The sequence below is a fragment of the Somniosus microcephalus genome, chromosome 2 (assembly GCF_052327205.1).
Source record: "Somniosus microcephalus isolate GS21.2 chromosome 2, FLI_Smic_1.0, whole genome shotgun sequence".
Lineage (NCBI taxonomy): Eukaryota > Metazoa > Chordata > Chondrichthyes > Squaliformes > Somniosidae > Somniosus > Somniosus microcephalus.
In genome coordinates, this window is record NC_140988.1 from 184,480,691 (window position 1) to 184,501,509 (window position 20,819).

Consider the following 20,819-nt stretch of genomic DNA (forward strand, 5'->3'; position numbering starts at 1 on the left):
CCAACATCAGAAGGGACGTGGAGAACCGGCAATTTCAAGGCATGAATGAAAGGCCAACTAGAACCTTCCAGATAGGTCAACAAGTTTTGGCCCGGGACTACCGTACCGAGAAATGGCAGCCTGGAACTATCTGCACACGACTAGGACCGCTGATGTATACTGTGGACATTGGAGAAAGCATAATAAGGCGCCATGCTGACCAAATCATAGAGTCATCCGAAAAGGGACAACCTACACCACAACTCTATACGCCTAACGATGAAGTAGAGATACCTATATCTACCTCCGATCCGGTGATACTGGAACCCGATGAACCTGACACTGGCATTCAAGCCGAATCAGCCTTGCCAAAAGAACCTACTACACCACCAGAAACTAGTACACCACCGAGGCGTTATCCGGACCGAGTCAGGAAGCCTCCAGAGAGACTGACTTATAATTAATTAACTGCAGCAATGTATAGATTATTTTTCTTGTAACATGTAATTAATAATTACTTAAAATATTATGCACTGGTTAGCTAAAAGGGGAGGAATTGTAGTGTATGTGCCTTTAAGAGCCTATGTGTACTGTAATGCCGGTAATGACCACTCGGGCTATATGAGCCTGAGTATTGTGTTGTATCCGTTAGTTCCCCTCCAGACTTTGTTTAGTAAACACCTATCAAACCAACTCCTGTCTTCAGTGTCTCTATCAACACACAGACACAACAATTTATTTCCTTTCCTCCTGGACATCAGATGAGGACTTAGACCAGCCGTGGCAGCAGCAGAACCATGAACAACAGCAGCACCAACAGCAGAAGCAACAGCAGGAGCGCCAAGGTGCTGCTCACCCACCTGAAGCTGCACAGGCCAGAAGGCGCCAGCTCGCGACCACATTGCTGCCCGGGATGCAAGGAACGCACTCATCTTGGCCAGATTTGCTTAGCCTAGCCAATCAAGCACTTTTGCCTCGCAACTTCTTACCTGAGCATCGACAATGGCCAAGGACCAGCAGATTCCTAGCAATTTGACCACCATACTGACAATTGCAAGTAATCCTAAGCCCTCAATGTAAAAGTCCCATTCGCGAAATGACACACGCCACAACTACAGCAGTAGCCATCAGATTTTTTATTTACATTATTCATTTGATGGCTTTTTCACAGAAAACATCAAATTTCACCAAGTGACTACCCTTGTGACTGTGCAGTATCTTTCTCTTACGCGTGCTCCTACATGGTGCTTCCCCTGTGGCTTCAGCAGATGTGGAGGCCCCTTGTTCACTTTCTTGCTGCTCCTGTCTCGACATCTTTGGCGGGCATCCTCTGGGGTGGCGAACCTGTGAGGGCTCGTCAACAGTCTGCTGCTCCTGCGGCTGTGCAGGGTTTGAGACGCTGATTTCAGTTGGGTGTGGACTCTGGTGGGGCTCTGACCGAGGGCTCTGCAGTGGCATGGAATTGTGAGCGCTTGGAGAGGAGCCCCCACTTCCTTGATGTCTGCCACCAACTTCCCACTCATGGGTCAGGTCCCCCTCAGCGCTTGCAAGTGGCTTGAGAGCACCTTGCTGCACATCAGGGGGGCCATGGGGACCCATACCTGCACTGGCAGTCCTACTCAGAAGGACTTCCATGAAGCTCTGGTTTCTCTGTTCGATAGATGACCATCGCTCCTCCAGAGATGTCATTCTATTCTGAACACTCACCATGTTTTCTGCACTCTGGCGACTTATCACCTCCATGGAGATTGCCATCCTTTCCATGGTGAAGCGTTCATGTGCCAATGACTCCACAAAGGCTCTGTTCATGTTCGCTATGGACTCCTCCATTTGCTCCACACTCGCAGCGACCCTGGAGACAAAACCTGCCAGAGACTCCTGCATCTGTTCCTGGAGTTCCAGCACCGCTGATCTTATGGATGGACCCAGAGGCAGAGGGTCAACATGCAGCTGAGCCGAGCTGGCAGAGTCCTGCGCCCTCCAACTAGGACTCTCCACTGCTGTTCCTGTCTGCACAATCTGCTGATGCTCACTTGTGAGCTGTGATACACCAGGTGAAAGCACTACTCTATGTCCCGAAGGTGCCACTGAGGTGTGAGTGTCTGTGCTGGGGCTGGGTGCGCTGAATTCTGCTGATGCTGCGCCCTCAGAGGTTGCAGCTTCCTCTGAGGAGTCTTGAGGCTCATGCTGTTCCTCCTGGCTAGTGGGGACAGGTGCTTGCGATGGTCCTGTGGGGGAGTAAAGGAAAGAGTCAGAGATGTGATGCCAAGGTTACATGCACATTGCATATTGTAGAAGATCATTAGTCCATCTGTTAGAGCTTCAGAATCATTATCAGCGACTCATGCAATGTCAATGAGAGAGATGGAAAACTATTCTGTCACCAGCTTGCTGTGATGCACCCCTCTGTCCGTCCCCCACTTGCGCATCTTCCTCCACTCCTACGATCTCCAGGACCACCTCCTCCCAGGGGGTGTGGTGGGCTACAGAGGGTGGCCCTCCTCCTGTCCTCGCTCTTTCTCGCTTATTGTGAGCTCTCTTTTCCTGCAATGAGGGAGACAAGTGAAGGTTGAGTGAGAATGAAGGAGTGAGTGTAGAGATTCCATAGCATAGATACTTAGAAGGAGACAAAGATGGAGTGAGGTGGCAAGACCAATGGCCCTCCCTGTGTGTTGTCAGTTGTTTTCATAGCATCACAGTGATCGGGAGTGTGAGGGCTGCATGGTCGAATAGTTATGTGAATGTGAGCATAGAGAGAGAGGGAATGGGTAATGGTGCATGGATGTCAGTGTCAAGTGGGATGTGGAGGAAGAGATTGCTAAAGCTGAGTGCTGGTGAGGAAAGGCAATGGGGATCAGACTGAGGGTGATGGGAAATTCGTACTCACTTTTCCAGTGCGCAGAAGGTCATGAAATCTCTTCCTGCGTTGAATCCAGGTTCTGCGGGTTACTGATAATGAGTTGACCTCCTCTGCCACCTGGACCCACACAGCCTCGGTCTACTGGGGAGGCTGCTTCCTCTCAGAAGAAGGGAAGAGCACCTCTTTATGAGCTCTTGCTCCCTCAACTAAAGCCTGCAGGGCAACGTCATCAAATCTTGGAGCAGCCCTAGCTCTCTCACTGGTCATTCTGCCTCCAGGTCCCTGTAGCATGAAAGGCCAAAAGGTTGACAGTCTGCAGAAGAAGCAAGGCTTGTTGCAGACCTTAAATGCAGCAGCAATGATTTTGTCATCGGAGGCGACTTTCAGACTGGAAAAACTCATTTGTCAAGGGTTCCCACACGTTGGAACTCAATTGGCCAATTAAGTTAAAATCGCATCAATCTCCCACATCGATTTAGATTCGGGTGGATAACATGAAATGCAGATTACACGACCCCAGCCCGCCCCTGAATTAAAATCCAGCCCAGAGAGTCTGCAAAGGGATATAGATAGACTAAGTGAATGGGCAGTAAGGTGGAAGATGGAGTATAATGTAGGGAAATGTGAGGTTATTCACTTTGGTAGGAAGAATAGGAAAACAGATTATTTTTTAAACGGTGAGAAACTATCAAATGTTGGTGTTCAGAGGGATTTGAGTGTCCTCGTGCAAGAAACACCAAAAGCTAGCATGCAGGTACAGCAAGCAATAAGAAAGCCAAATGGCATGTTGGCCTTTATTGCAAAGGGGTTGGAATATAAGTGTAGGGAAGTCTTGCTACAGTTGTACAGGGCCTTGGTGAGACTACACCTGAAGTACTGTGCACACTTTTGGTCTCCTTATCTAAGGATATACTTGCCTTGGAGGCGGTGCAACAAAGGTTCACTAGATTGATTCCTGGGATGAGAGGGCTGTCTGATGATGAGAGATTGTGTAGAATGGGCCTATACTCTCTGGAGTTTAGAAGATTGACAGGTGATCTCATTGAAACATACAAGATACAAGGGGATTGACAGGGTAGATGCTGAGTGGTTGTTTCCCCGGCTGGAGTGTCTAGAAGTAGGGGTCATAGTCTCAGGATAAGGGGTAAGCCATTAAGACCGAGATGAGGAGGAATTTCTTCACTCAGAGGGTTGTGAATCTTTGGAATTCTCTGCCCCAGAGGGTTGTGAATGCTGATTCTTTGAGTATATTCAAGGCTGAGATAGATAGATTTTTGGACTCTAGGGGGATCAAGGGATATGGAGATCGGGCGGGAAAGTGGAGTGGAGGTCGATGATCAGCCATGATCTTATTGAATGGCGGAGCAGGCTTGAGGGGCCGTATGGCCTACTCCTGCTCTTATTTCTTATGTTCTTATATTTTCTGCTGTGCCTAGACCTCGTCAGTGAAGCTGAGGCGGGAGGTGACTTGCCATTGTTTGAGCTGGTGAGTTGATAGCTTCAAATGTCAAGTCAAAGCTCCCAGCTGAATCAGATATCTTCCCTTAGCCACCAGATTCTCTAAACTGCATTTCCATTATTGATTCAGAATGCTGCAAGTCTTTACACAAGTCTCCATCCAGTCTGGCCTCATTACCTCTCCAATCATTGACAGATCGCTCCTGTCATCTCTACTTCACCTGCCATCTATTCCATCAGCATCGGTGCCCTTAAAACTATCTCACCTTGGTCCTCAGAATCCCACCACGATCACCTCCAACACCAGCACCAACAACAACACCAACCTTCTCCTCAATCAACTGATGCTGCACAGGATACAGGGCATCAGCACCCGAGCACATTGCTGCCCGGGAAGCCAGGGATGGCCTCCCCTTGGCCGCATTTACTTCACTTGATGCTGTACATCCTGGCTGCCACATGATACGCCAGGTTGGCACCACCCCACACCAATATCATAAAGCATCCCTACAATGCCCAAGCCATTCTTTTCACACTCATCACCATTGCAGGGGGTACCGTTATGTCTCACCATTCACTGCAACTCACTAAACCACTTCCAAAGGTGTACACAAATCTGTCCAAGAACGCAAAGTGTTGAAAATAAAGGTTTCAATGTTTGACAACATATTAACAGAAACTTCACATGAACATTGGCTAAAACACCCAAGTGCCTACTCTTGTGTGTTGTTAGTTGGTATGATTGGACTAGGATGAGGGTAAGTGTGAGGGGTGTCTAGTGAGATGGGGAAGTGATAATGTAGATAGAGAGGTATGGGTGGCAGTGCAAGGTAAGTTGGTGTGAGTGTGGTAAGGATGTGCAGGAGTAGGATATGGAAGGCAGAGTGATGGGGATGTGATGAGTGGCACAGCAGGATGAGGTCGAGTGTGGCTTTGCAGTAACGTTTCGTGATCTACTGAGAGCATTGAAAGGTTTGCGCCACTGTAGCCTGGTCCTCCTGACGACATCCCTGCTTGTGCCCTCCTGTGCAATGTGCAACCAGGCTGCGTTGGTGTCCTGGGGAGGTGTCATCCGCCCATTGGAAGGGAAGAGAAGCTCCCTGCATGCTGTGACTCCCTCCAGAACCATATGGAGGGTGTCATGGGAGAGCCTGGGTGCAGCCATGCACCTCTGTGCAGACATTGTCAGTGTTTGCAGTACCTCAATGCTGTAGAACACTGACCTCTCAGAAGAGCAGTGTTTCCGCAGGCTGAGGTTGTCACGTCAGATAGTGGCAGACATCTACAGCTTCCTAGAAGAAGACCTGCGACCTGCTGGACCTGGCGGGCACGCATTACCAGTGGCTGTGAACGGCACCACTGCCATCAATCTTTTTGCCTCTAGTTCCTTCCAAGGCACTACTGGAGACATCTCGAGGGTCTTGCAGTCCACTGTACATAAATGGATAAGGCAGATGACGGATGAATTGCTTGCTAGGGCTGGGAGTTATGAAAATTCCCGTGATGACAATAACCAGAATGAATGGGCACTCGCATTTACCTCTCTGCTTGGATTCCCACAAGTACAGGGTGCCATTGGCTGCACACATGTGGCAATTAAAGCACCACCACAGCAACCAGGAGTTTTTATAAGCCGCAAGGGATATTTGTCCATCAATGCGCAACTGGTGTGCAACCCCACAAGAAGAGGTTTCATGCAGATGTGTGCCAGCATGCAGGTGTGTACCCCCACCTGCAGGTTCCCCTCCAAGTCACACACCATCCTGACTTAGAAGTATATCGCCGATCCTTCATCGTCGCTGGGTCAAAATCCTGGAACTCCCAATCAAGCAGCACTGTGGGAGTACCTTCACCACATGGCCTGCAGCAGTTCAAGAAGGCAGCTCACCACCACCTTCTCAAGGGCAATTAGGGATGGGCAAAAATGCTGGCCTTGACAGCGACACCCAGATCCCATAAACAAATTTAAAAAAAATTCTCTTGGAGATGTCATGATGCATTCATACTGCGACAGTCCAACATTTCAGACCTTTTTGTTCCAGGAAGCAGACTTAAAAGCTGGCTCTTAAGAGACAAGGGATATCCCCTTCAAACATGACTCAGGATACCTGTGAGGAACCCCACCAATGAGGCACAGGAGCGGTACAAGAGCCACATGACCATCAGGTGTCATAGAGCAAGCCATCGGAATGTTGAAGATGCGCTTCAGGTGCCTAGATAGGTCTGGAGGTGCCCTTCAGTACATGCCGGCAAGGGTGTCCAGAATAATAATGCTGTGCTGCGTCCTGCACAACATTACGCAGCAGAGAGCATTGCAGGTGGAGGAGGACTCATTTGAGAGCCGTGCTTGAAACTCCATGGGAGGCAGCTTCTCTCTCCATGGGAGACATTCTCGCAATTCCCTGCACCACCAATCCACTAGTCATCGAGTTGGACTCCTCCATCTTGTCTGCTATTCTGCAGAGTGTGCATGGGATGTCTGTCAGTACCTGGCTAAGTTGCTGATGCACCTTTGGCATTCTTCTCAATGATAGCCCCCGAGATTCAGCCTCTGTGTCCAGCTGAGCAGAGCTTGGAGAGGATTGCACTCCCCCGATGCGGACTCTCCTCAGCTGTCCCTGCTATCAGTATCTGCTCATGCTCACTTGTGAGGTGTGAATCACCAGGCGAAAACCTAACTAACTGTCTAAGTGAACCCACTAAAGTGTGAGTATTTCTGCTGGTGCATGGCTGCAGGTCCTGTGACGGTGCACCATCAAAGGGAATGAGGTCCTCTGAGGAATCGTCCTCATGGATGCCCAGTGACACTTGCTGTATGTGTGAAGGCCCTGGAATACAAAAGAAAGGGATATGATTTAGTCTTGGCAAAGTCACAATCTTGAAAATCACTGTACTCAGTCTTCTCATAGTTCAGTCATTGATGAAATAAAGTCAGCATATATGTGTCAGAGATATTTGTATTTCTGTCACCAGCTATCTGTGAGTTCCATGCTTTTTCATCTCCGACTGAGAGGGACGCATATGTGCCACTTATCTCCAGGGCCTCCTCCCCTGCATTAGCTGGACTGTTTGCAGCAGCTCACATCCAGTCCTCACCCCCTCCCTTGAGTTTTGCACTCTTCTCCTACAAGGGGTGAAAAAACAAACCTGTGAGTGAATGAAGGTCAGGTATTCACCTGATGGATGCAGTGGATTCGGTGAGGGTGACTATGAGACACATGCATCACATTGCAAAAGGATTGGGGTGAGTGGCAACGATGGATGGACAAATGGGAAGGTGATGAAGTGCATAGAATGTGAAGGCCAGGTGCTGCTGAAAGTTGAGTGGGTCTGAGGAGTGATGTGATGGAAAACACATAGCAAGACAGAGTGAAAGGGGCGGGGGTTTAAAGCACAGGATGTAGGTGAGTTAACAAATGTACTCACTTTGCCTGACCTGGTTAGGTCATTAAACTTCTTCCCACATTGCATCCATGACCTGGGCACAACGCTCCTGCTACTCAACTACCTCCAACCACACATTCTTGGTGAGAGCAGCAAGTTTCTTCCTCCCATTGTTGGGAAAAATTATGTCCCTCCTTTTCCTGACTGCACCCAGCAGTAATTGTAGTGATGTGTCATTGAATCTGGGTGCTGCCCTTGCTCTATGTGCATCCACTGTAAACACCTCCAATTTCCATTTGTGCATTGTCCATTTAAATACAGCTCATCCTGTGGGTGCACATCACGCCCGCTGTGTAGCTTGGCAACGTGAAACACGGAAGTCAAAATTAATTGCTTCAATTGAATTGCAATCGCAGTTTCTGATCTGTTCAGTTGACTTCCGGGTTTTGCCCATGCAATTCCACCACCTCGCCGCCCCCCACCTCTGCCCTGCCTCCCGCCACCTCGCTCAGAAGCCACCTTCAGATTAATATCAGGGCCAATGTCTCACCTCCCTCTTGTTAACTTGTCTTTCTCTTTCAGATGTTAACTGACCTGCATTTCCAGTATTTCTTGTTTTTCCCTCATTTTTCCCCCTGCAGTCACTGAGGTTGCTGAGTCATGCAGCGACACAGTCCCTCACCTTAGTGATATTTATTCATGTAAGAAGTCACACAACACCAGGTTATAGTCCAACAGCTTTATTTGAAATCACAAGCTTTCGGAGCGCTGCTCCTTCGTCAGGTGAAGTGGAGAGATGCATAAAAACACAGCTTATATAGTCAGAGAATCATGTCAGATGTTTACAGGTAATCTTTCCAACTGCCATTTATCACACCTCGGCAGAGAGATAATCACAGCAATCAAAGGTGTGAATGGTGTCCAAACAAGTCAGTCAGGAAAACATTACATCAAAGAACAATGAGGTGGGGTCACAAGGGGTCAAATATTGCAGATGCTGGGGTCTGTATGAAAAACAAAAAAAGACAAAAAACATTTTTTTTTTTGCTGGAAATCACAGCAGGTCCGGCCGCATCTGTGTAGAGAGAACAAGCCAATGTCGACTCGAGTCTGGATGACCCTGCGTCAGGTGGGGTTACATGTAGCGTGACATGAACCCAAGATCTAGGTTGAGGCCGTCCTCATGGGTGCGGAACTTGGCTATCAGTTTCTGCTCAACGATTTTGCGTTGTCATGTGTCTCGAAGGCCGCCTTGGCGAATGCTTACCCGAAGATCGGAGGCTGAATGTCCTTGACTGCTGAAGTGTTCCCCGACTGGGAGGGAACACTCCTGCCTGGTGATTGTTGCGCGGTGTCCGTTCATCCGTTGTCGCAGTGTCTGCATGGTCTCGCCGATGTACCATGCTCCGGGGCATCCTTTCCTGCAACGTATGAGGTAGACAACGTTGGCCGAGTCACATGAGTATATACCATGTACCTGGTGGGTGGTGTCCTCATGTGTGATGATGGTATCTGTGTTGATGATCTGGCATGTCTTGCAGAGGTTGCTGTGGCAGGGTTGTGTGGTGTCGTGGTCGCTGTTCTCCTTTGATTGCTGTGATTATCTCTCTGCCGAGGTGTGATAAATGGCAGTTGGCAAGATTACCTGTAAACATCTGACATTATTCTCTGACTATATAAGCTGTGTCTTTATGCATTTCTCCACTTCACCTGATGAAGGAGCAGCGCTCCGAAAGCTTGTGATTTCAAATAAAGCTGTTGGACTTTCACCTGGTGTTGCGTGACTTCTTACATTTGTCCACCCCAGTCCAACTCCGGCATTTCCACACCATATTTATTCATGTACAGTGAGGTTGTCAGGCTATTACACTTTAGGGGGAGGCATTAAGGTAACCAGTTCTTTGCCAACATCTACACACATGCACTTCCTAGCAGGAATCACTGGATAGTGATCAAGGGCAGGAACTCTGTTCCCCGCCCCCACCTCACGAGTCAAGGAGCATTGAGGATGATTGTTGCACACCCACTGCAGACCCAGCTCGGGTCAGTTCACTCAGAGCTCAAAGCTAATGCTGCATTTTACCCACTCAACGATTGATTGGTTGATGATCCAAAAGTTATGTTTAACCAGAGACAGACATCAGAATCAAGGAGCAGTCAACAAAAAAGCATTCAGAAAATGATCAGCATTCTTATTCTCTACATTGCTTGCTTTACTTACATATATAAAATAGATGTGTTGAGATTCTGAGGGACAGGATCGGTGGAAAACAATGGATAAAACTGTGCGAGTTTGATGGGCCAAATTTTGTGCTTATTATTTTTATTATTATGTTGTTTTTACAAATAATTCTAAAACCATTAATAGACCTGTGGCTAAAATAACTGACAATAATACATTTCTACTTTCAATTTGCTTGCATATAATATGGAAGACAACATACCTGTTGACATGCAGTCAAAGTCAGAAGCTGTCATATCTATTAGTTTCTTTCGCTCATGATTTGGTGGGCCAGCACAGAAAACATCAGTCACAGTGGCATTTATGGTCTTCAACCAAGTGGTCATCCATTTTGTTTTACAGTCACATTGGAGCTCATTTCCACGTAAATCTCTAAGTAGTTAAAGAAAATAGAATAAATATTTGCAATGGGAAGTCACCGCATTTGATCGCCCATGGGGGGTGTCCACATCACTAGGGATGCATCTGAGGAACCCACCTATCTCCACAGGACAGAAAGTCCAGAGACTGCTACCATCTTGGGGGAGGGGGAGAGAAGGGGGAGCCGTATTCTCAATTTCAAAGAAAAAAATAATTTTGCTCTTGAGCGATCCAGGTTGGGGCATTTTTGTCAGGGTATTGTTGGTACATAGTGTATAGCTCTGCCCCATAGTTCTGCCCCATAGTCCTGCCAAGCCTCTGTGAGGATGAGGTCATGGGGACTTGCAATGTAATGGCACATCTGGGTTCCAGTCTACGTTCCAGTCCTTTCACCACATTCCCACGGAGTTACGGTGGGAGTGTGGCGGAAGGTCCAAAGATTTTCAGTCCTACTAGATCCATGTCTGGCAGGTTAGTTTTAATCACATTTTCTGGCACGTGGTGCATCACAAAATGATTTTATGTAAAGTGTTATAACATTAAAACACAAATGGAATTAAATGTATGGAATCACAGAATATTTCTAGTTCACATTATTCAATGAATTAAGGAAGCCAAGGGGTAAATTTTCAACTAGTGCCCGTTACAGGTGCAAAGTCAGTTCGTGCCAGCGTGAGAACAAGCCACTTTTGAGACCTAGGCCTCACTAGCATGATGCTGGCGAGCTGCAGGTGTCCAACTGCTGCTCACTGATTCTGGGAGGGTGAGAAATCAGCCAGCTCCTATGCTGAGCCAGCTGGCAGATCAGGCCTTGGCGGGGGGGCACAAACAGACCAGCAACGAGATGGAATTTTTTGCGAGCCCACCAAAGAAAAATTTCTGAGCGGCCTCCAGCGGTCCCTTTAAGGACCGTGGCTATACTGTTCAACATCTGGTACAACTGGACAGAGAATGCACGGCGCACGCTCTGCCCAGTTGAAAATTGCAATTGTGGTCCAGAAATGGCAGCCGGCAGTTGAAAAGCTCCTCCAAACGTTCCACGTCCTGTTTATACTCAAGATTGCTTATTAAACCAATTATTATTATATATATAAAACTGTTGATGGTGAGTCAGAGGATGCCCTAAACTGTGGCATCTGAAGTATGACAGCTGAAGTGTGACCGGAGTTAAGCTAGACACTTACAGGAAATGCATGCTACATACAAGATTTTATATACTAGTTGACCTGCCAAGGCATTGCACGTAGGGAGACAAAGCCAATTGCAATATTCATGTCAAGCAGGATTATAGGATGGGTGATAATTTGACTCAGGTGAAAGTGGGGAAACAGGCAGATGGGAGGGGGAGAGGCAGCTGGCCTGTCAGATGCTGCACATGATGGAAAATTGAATGCACAGTTTCGAAATAGGTGTCATTCTTAGTGAGTATTTTCTTTTGGATGCAGGAACCATGAGGCCAGGATACAACAGGCCGTCAGCCAATGAGACTCATGTTACCTGACCCTCCAATCGACAATCACAATCTCTTCCTCGTCCTGACTCGGTGCATCACCTCGTGCTGTTCCCTAATTAGAACTAGCATAAACCCTAGAGTGCTTCACTCTGGCTGTTGTCTGAAAATGAAAGGGAGCACGATAGTGGTGGTGATGCAGTGGATGAAGATGGGCTTGGCTGCTCTTCCTCCTCCTTCTCCACTTCCATAATCTCCTAGGATTCTGGAGCACCTAGAGAAGGGTAACAGGAGGGGAGAGATTCGAATGGTGTTGTGATCAGAAATGTTTTTGTACTCACTTGCAGAAGAGGTCTGCTCTTGAATCTGTCGATGGGCCTGCTTTGGGTTCAGGGTAGGTCCTGGTCCTAATGGATTGTTGCAGAAAAAGACTAGCCTTTAGCTGATACAGGCGCTCTGACACCTCCATCTCTGACACCTTCTGTATTAGTCTCCCCAGAATTTCAACGGCCTCCTCCTCACAGGGTGGGATGGGGAGGGGTGATCAGACCCCAATGAAAGCTCCTCCCTAGTCACCTAACTCTCCCTTGCATTGTAGGCTGAAGCTGTGCACCTGATGTAGGTCCAGTTACGCTATTTTGGGACAGTCTTGGATATCCCAGGGTGGATTTGTGGGGTTGGAGACTGAAGCATTTCCTATTCTTTGAGCCTGAGAACTAAGTATTCCCAGGGTGCAACAAAGAGAAAAATAATATTATGTGTAGCAAGAACGGCAATATTCAGTTAATTAAATAACTAAATCTGGAATAAAAAGCTAGTATCAGTAATGATGACCATGAAGCTATCGGATTGTTGTATAAACCCATCTGGTTTACTAATGTCCTTTAGGGAAGGAAACCTGGTCTGGCCTATATGTGACTCCAGACCCACAGCAATGTGGTTGACTCTCAACTGCCCTCTGAAATGGCCCAGCAAGCCATCCAGTTGTATGAAAACACCACAAAAAATTACAATAAGAATAAAACCAGACCGACCACCCAGAGTTCGGCTTCAGAATCAGAAAAGACAAAGGCACACCTAGCCCAGTCGACCCTTCAAAGTCCACCTAACATCTGGGGATTGTACAGACTAGAACAGACTAGTAAAGCAACAGCCTGAGATAGTCATACTCACAGAATTGTACCTATCGATGTCCCAGACTCCTCCATCGCCATTGCTGGGTATGTCCTGTCCCACTGGCAGGACAGACCCACTAGAGGTGGTGACACAGTGGTATACAGTCAGGAGGCAGTGGCCATGGGAGTCCTCAAAATTGACTCCATACCCCATGAAGTCTCATGACATCAGGTCATATCAGATGAAACCTCTTGCTGATTACCACCCACCGCCCTCCCTCAGCTGATGAATCAGTACTCCTCCATGTTGAACACCACTTGGAAGAAGCACTGAGGGTAGCAAGGGCACAGAATGTACTCTGGGTGGGGGACTTCAATGTCCATCACCAAGAGTGGCTTGGTAACACCACTACTGACCGAGTCCTGAAGGACATAACTGCCAGACTGGGTGTGCGGCAGCTGATGAGGAAACCAACACGAGGGAAAAACCTACCTGACCTCGTCTTCACCAATCTACCTGTCGCAGATGCATCTGTCCATGACAGTACTGGTAGGAGTGACCACAGTACAGTCCTTGTGGAGACAAAGTCCCATCTTCACACTGAGGACACCCTCTATCATGCTGTGTGGCACTACATGATCTGGAGACGTGAGTTCAAATCCCACCACAGCAGCTGGGGAATTTAAATTCAGTTAATTAAATAAATCTGGCATAAAAAGCTAGTATCAGTAATGGTGACCATGAAAATATTGGATTGTCGTAAAAACCTATCTGGATGGACCAGCCATCATCGACCTAGGCACCAACTTCGGACATGAAAACGGCACATCCAGCCCAGTCGACCCTGCAAAGTACTCCTCACCAACATAATAAGAACATAAGAAATAAGAGCTGGAGTAGGCCATTTGGCCCTTCGAGCCTGCTCTGCCATTCAACAAGATCATGGCTGATCTTCTACCTCAACTCCACCTTCACGCACTAGCCCCATATCCCTTAATTCCCCTAGTTCCCAAAAATTAATCGACCTCTGTCTTGGATATAAGCATCGACAGCTCTCTGGGGTAGAGAATTGTAAAGATTCACAACCCTATGAGTGAAGAAAATTCTCATCTCAGTCCTAAATGGCCGACCCTTTATTCTGAGACTGTGATCCCGTGTTCTAGATTCCCCAGACAGGGGAAACATTTACACAGCATTAACCCTGTCAAGCCCCTTAAGAATTTTATATGTTTCAATTAGATCACCTCTCATTCTTCTAGACTCGAGGGAATATAGGCCTAGTCTACTCAATCTCTCTTCAAAACAGATTATCTGGTCATTATCACGTTGCTGTTTGTGGGAGCTTGCTGTGCACAAATTGGCTGCCACGTTTCCCACATTACAACAGTGACTACACTCCAAAAGTACTTAATTGGCTGTAAAGCGCTTTGAGACTTCCGGTGGTTGTGAAAGGTACTATATAAATGCAAGTCTTTCTTTCTTTCTCATAGGGCAATCCTCTTATCCCAAGAACCAGTCTAGTGAACCTTCATTGCACTCCCTCCAAGGCAAGTATGTCTTTCCTTAGGTAAGGAGATCAGAACTGTACACAGTACTCCAGGTGTGGCCTCACCAATGCCCTGTATAATTGTATGTTAACTTTCTGTGATTCATGTACAAGGACACCCAGGTCCCTCTGAATGCAAACATTTCCCAGTCTCTCACCATTCAAAAAATATTCTGCTTTTTGTTTTTCCTACCAAAGTGGATAACTTCACACTTCCCCACATTGTATTCCATTTGCCATGTTCTTGCCCACTCAGTCAATCTGTCTATATCTCTCTGCAGCCTCTTTGCATCCTCCTCACAGCTTACTTTCCCACCTAACTTTGTATCACTCAGGCCCTTCATCTAAGTCATTAATATAGATAGTAAATAGCTGAGGCCCAACATCTGGGGACTTGTGCCAAAATTGGGAGAGCTGTCCCACAGACTAGTCAAGTAACAGCCTGACATAGTCATACTCACAGAATTATACCTTTCAGCCAATGTCCCAAACTCCTCCATCACCATCCCTGGGTATGTCCTGTCCCACCAGCAGGACAGACCCACCAGAGGTGGCGGCACAGTGGTATACAGTCGGGAGGGAGTGGACTTGAGAGTCCTCAACATTGACTCCGGACCTCATGGACTCAGGTCAAGCATGGGCAAGAAAACCTCCTGCTGATTACCACCTACCGCCTTCCCTCAGCTGATGAATCAGTATTCCTCCATGTTGAATGCCACTTGGAAGAAGCACTGAGGGTAGTAACAGCACAGAATGTACTCTGGGTGGGGAACTTCATTGTCCATCACCAAGAGTGGCTCGGTAGCACCACTGCTGACCGAGCTGGCTGAGTCCTGAAGGACACAGCTGCCAGACTGGGCCTGCAGCAGGTGGTGAGAGAACCAACACGAGGGAAACACATACTTGTCCTCGTCCTCACCAATCTACTTTTCACAGATGCAGCTGTCCATGACAGCATTGGTAGCAGTGACCACTGCACAGTCCTTGTGGAGATGAAGTCTTGTCTTCACACTGAGGACACCCTCCATCGTTTTGTGTGGCATGCTAAATGGGATAGATTCAGAACAGATCTAGCAGCTCAAAACTGAGCATCCAAGAGGTGCTGTGGGCCATCAACAGCAGCAGAATTGTATTCCACCACAATCTGTAACCTCATGGCTCAGCATATCCCTCACACTACCATTACCATCAAGCCAGGGGACCAACCCTGGTTCAATGAGGAGTGCAGAAGAGCATGCCAGGAGCATGGTTGTGGTTGTTGGAAGTCAATCATCTCAGCCCCAGGACATCGCTGCAGGAGTTCCTCAGGGCAGTGTCCTTGGTCCAACCATTTTCAGCTGCTTCACCTTCCCTCCATCTTAAGGTCAGAAGTGCGGATGTTCGCTGATGATTGCACGGTGTTCAGTTCCATTCGCAACTCCTCAGATAATGAAGCAGTCCATGTCCGTGTGCAGCAAGACCTGGATGACATTCAGGTTTGGGTTGATAAGTGGCAAGTAACATTCGCGCCATGCAAGTGCCAGGCAATGACTACCTCCAACAAGCGAGAGTGTAACCACCGCCCCTTGACATTCAACAGCATTACCATCACCGAATCCCCCAACATCAGCATCCTGGGGGTTACCATTGACCGGAAACTTAACTGGACCAGCTACATAAATACTGTGGCAACAAGAGCAGGTCAGAGGCTGGGTATTCTGCGGCAAGTGTCTCACCTCCTGACTCCCCAAAGTCTTTCCGCCATCTACAAGGCACAAGTCAGGAGTGTGTTGGAATACTCTCCACTTGCCTGGATGAGTGCAGCTCCAACAACACTCAAGAGGCTCGACTCCATGCAGGACAAAGCAGCCCACTTGATTAGCAGCTCATCCACCACCTTAAACATTCACTCCTTCCACCACCATGTCTGCAGTGTGTACCATCTACAAGATGCACTGCAGCAACTCGCCAAGGCTTCTTCGGCAGCACTCAAACCCGCAACTTCTACCACCTAAAAAGGACAAGGGCAGCAGGTGCATGCGAACATCATCACCTCCAAGTTCCCCTCCAAGTTACACACCATCCTGACTTGGAAATATATTGCCGTTTCTTCATCATCGCTGGGTCAAAATCCTGAAACTCCCTCCCTAACAGCACTGTGGGAGTACCTTCACCACACGGACTGCAGCAGTTCAAGAAGGTGGCTCACCACCACCTTCTCAGGGCATTTAAGGATTGGGCAATAAATACTGGCCTTGCCAGCAGTGCCCACATCCCATGAACGAATAATAAAAAAAACTACAACCATGGGATAGATTCAGTCCAAGTATGTCCCGTCCACAAAAAGCAGGAAAAATACATTTCAGCCTATCCGTCCCATCAGCCTACTCACAATCATCAGCAAAGTGATGGAAGATGTCATTGACAGTGCTAATAAGCACCAATTACTCACCAATAACTTACTCACCGATGCTCAGTTTGGGTTCTGCCAGGACAATTTGGCTCCAGACCTCATTACAGCCTTGGTCCAAACACGGTCAAAAGAGCTGAATTCCAGAGGTGAGGTGAGAATGACTGCCCTTGACATCAAGTCAGCATTTGACCGAGTGTGGCTCCAAGGGTCTCTCGTAAAATTGAAGTCAATGGGAATCAGAGAGAAAACTATCCACTGGCTGGTGTCATACCTAGCACAAAGGAAGGCAGTTGTGGTTGTCGAAGGTCATCATCTCAGCTCCAGGACATCGTTGCAGGAGTTCCTCAGGGCAGTGTCCTAGGCCCAACCATCTTCAGCTGCTTCATCAATGACCTTCCCACCATTTCAAGGTCAGAAGTGGGGATGTTCGCTGATGTTTGCAATTCCTCAGATAATGAAGCAGTCTGTGCCCACATGCAGCAAGACCTAGACAACATCCAGGCTTGGGCTGATAAGTGGTAAGTAAAATTTGCGCCATACAAGTGCCAGGCAATGGCCACCTCCAACATTCAATGGAATTACTATCATCGAATCCCCGACCATCAACATCCTGGGAGTCACCATTGACCAGATACTTAACTGGACCAGCCACATAAATACTGTGGCAACAAGAGCAAGTCAGAGGCTGGATATTCTGTGGTGAGTGTCTCACCTCCTGACTCCCCAAAGCCTTTCCACCATCTACAAGACACAAATCAGGAGTGTGATGGAATGTTCTCCACTTGCCTGGATGAGTGCAGCTCCAACACTCAAGAAGCTCGACTCCATCCAGGACAAAGCAGCCCGCTTGATTGGCAGCCCATCCACCACCTTAAACATTCACTCCCTCCACCACCGGCGCAAAGTGGCTGCAGTGTGTACCATCTACAAGATGCACTGCAGCAACTTCTCAAGGCTTCTTCGCCAGCATCTCCCAAACCCGCAACCTCTACCACCTAGAAGGACAAGGGCAGCAGGCACATGCGAACACCATCACCTCCAAGTTCCCCTCCAAGTCACACACCATCCTAACTTGGAAATATATCGCCGTTTATTCATCGTCGCTGGCTCAAAATCCTGGAACTCCCTACCTAACAGCACGGTGGGAGTACCTTCACCACAAGAATTGCTGCGGTTCAAGAAGACGGCTCACCACCACCTTCTCCAGGGGAATTAGGGATGGGCAATAAATGCTGGTCTTGTTAGCGACATCCACATCCCATAAATGAATAAAAATGAAGTCAGACCTTCATGTTATGAACTGTTCTAGCTGCACGTCACCATTCCATATCCTTCCAAAAGTCCACACAGAATGAAAGTGACAAAGCTTCACACGTGGTTTTTCTGCCTGTTCAACTCTCTCCCAGGCAGTGATATTGCCAGAAACTGTTCCTTACACACACATGCTCAAACACAGCACTTCCCGCCGGCATTATTAGCCGGGCGACCAAGCAAAAACCACACAAAGGGAAAACCTACCCCTCCTTCCTGTCCACATTCAATTCCATACTGTCCATCTTGCATTAATGTCGGTATTTTTTGATGGAATAAGTGTGCTTGAGTTTATTTTCCCACAAGCACACAAAAAAGGAAAGAACTATTCTTTTTGCAAATGCTGGTCTGGTTTAACCATCAAGGAGTACAGTTTATGGACTGTGAATCAAACTGGGGACTGCCAATTCTGCTCAGTCCTTGATGAGCTGAATGAAATGCTGTTTCATATGAGGATAGATGGGACATCCAACAGGTAGCAGCTTTTACTATACATAATGGAGTTGGCTGCAGCTTCAAATTGTACAGATCCTGTAACTTGAGTGTCTAATAGTTAAAAGTGAGATGCGTATTCAAGTCAATTAATGCAGGGATCCAATCAGCTAGTACTTTGCAACCAATATTGCACAGCACTCCATCCAGTGTCTTTTGCCACTCCACTGTGATGATCATTCCTCTCATCTTCATTTACTTTTTATCACTTCTGGAACTGCCATTGAGGCCTTTAGAAGTGCTGTCTGTCAACTGTGTAAAGTATTGTGGGACTGTCATTTAGCTTAATTGTGCCTTGTTAGTCTCGCTTATTTGTTTCAGATTTGGTAATGCTTCTCTGAATTTACCCTTTTCTCAGGCTGTTTTTCCCCTGATTTTCTTCCAGTTTTTGATTCCAAAAAACAAAAGCTGAAAACACCTGAAAGAAAACCCTGAGATTTTAAACTGGCAATAAAAACTGACTTTAAAGATCTTTAGTTATTAGTATGCCACTTAAAAAGGAAAGGAAAGACTTGCATTAATATAGCGCCTTTCACAACCATCGGACGTCTCAAAGTACTTTACAGTCAATGAAGTACTTTTTGAAGTGGAGTCACTGTTGTAATGTAGCAAACACGCAGCCAATTTCTGCACAGCAAGCTCCCACAAACAGCAATGTGATAATGACCAGATAATCTGTTTTTGTTATTGTGGTAAACCACTTTTATCGTTCACTATCGTTACACTATGGTTATCACTGTTTATATCGTTACACTATGGCTATCACTGTTTACACTGTTGTATCACTACACAAGGTCACCTCTTGTCACGCTGTTATACCTGGGCTGACCACAGCTGACTCCACCCATGACTCCGCCTGCTTGCCCAGGTATAAAGGTGGTCGACTGGCTGGTATTCCTCCTTGTTGGACCCGATCACCCACGAGGGTGGGCTCTGTTATTTAGCCAATAAAAACCTATAGTTACTATCTTAACTCGTCGCTTTTCATTGGATGAATTGATAGGTATATCAATTTTATTGGCTAAATTTTGAAATGAGTGGATCGGAGCAGCCAAACGACCAGCCAAACGGCCAGCTACAACAGCCACAGCAGCCGGCCTGGCTGCGAGCCCTCCGACCGCCGTACCTGGATCTAAACCCACAGGCAGCGAACTCAGCCCTCGACTTCAAACACTGGCTGAGCTGTTTCGAATCCTACCTGGGAGAATCCGGCGTGCCTCCGGGATCCAAGCTAAGAGTTCTGACCGCCCAAGTGAGCCCTAAAGTATTTGCAATCATCCAGGACCTTACTACATACGAGGACGCCCTCAACCTGCTGAAAGAGCAGTACCGGAGCCCGGTAAACTCTATGTATGCCAGACATCTCCTAAGATCCCGCTCGCAACAGCCAGGAGAGTCTGTAGATGAATTTTTACGGGCGCTACAAACACTCGGCAGGGACTGTGACTTTAAAGCTGTAACGGCTGCAGAAAATACTGAAGGGAATATCCGCGATGCCTTCGTGAAAGGCCTTCGGTCCAACTACTCACGGCAAAGACTGCTCGAATCAAAGGACCTCGACCTGAATACAACTGCAGCCCTCGCTCGCTCTCTGGAAGTGGCCCATCGGGACCTCGAGGCGTATTCCAGGTACTGTGCTGCGCGACCCTGGGACTCCAGCCCGACCCCGGCCGCAATACCCCTCGCACCGCCGCCTCTGGGACCTACCTCAGCGTCGGCGTCCCAGAACCGATCGGGACCGCCACCCCCGGTACCGGCTGCAACATCGGAGCCCCGCGATCGGGCCGCCGGCTGCTTCTTCTGTGGCTAGGCGAAACACCCGAGGACGCGCTGCCCTGCAAGAAACGCGACTTGCTCCGATTGCCACAAGAAAGGCCACTTCGCTAAGGCCTGCAGGGGGAGAGCCACAGACGCCAGCAGTGCCTCATGCGAGTTGTGGGGGCGGCCATCTTTCATCAAGGCCACAGATGCCAGTATCCCCTCGTGTGAGTCGTGGGGGCGGCCATCTTTGATCAAGGCCACTGACACCAGCAGTGCCTCATGTGAGTTGTGGGGGTGGCCATCTTCTCCGCCATTTTACTCAACCTCGTGGGCGCCGCCATTTTGTCCACCACACTTGACCGCCACCTTATCTCCAGACCCGACCACCACCTCACCCGCAGACTACAGCAGCTCGCTCAGCCATACACTAGCCTCCGTCATACTGGACCAAGCTCGCCCGCATCACCT

General features: G+C 48.0%; 1 protein-coding gene across 1 annotated transcript in view; it reads right to left on the minus strand.

Moving 5' to 3' along the window:
- lgi2a (leucine-rich repeat LGI family, member 2a) overlaps positions 1-20,819 on the minus strand; it is a 90,997-nt gene that overhangs the window by 30,056 nt on the left and 40,122 nt on the right. Inside the window, exon 6 of the mRNA XM_085967878.1 lies at positions 10,126-10,295. Coding sequence (XP_085824004.1) covers positions 10,126-10,295 — 170 coding nt within the window. The remainder of the gene's footprint in view (positions 1-10,125; positions 10,296-20,819) is intronic.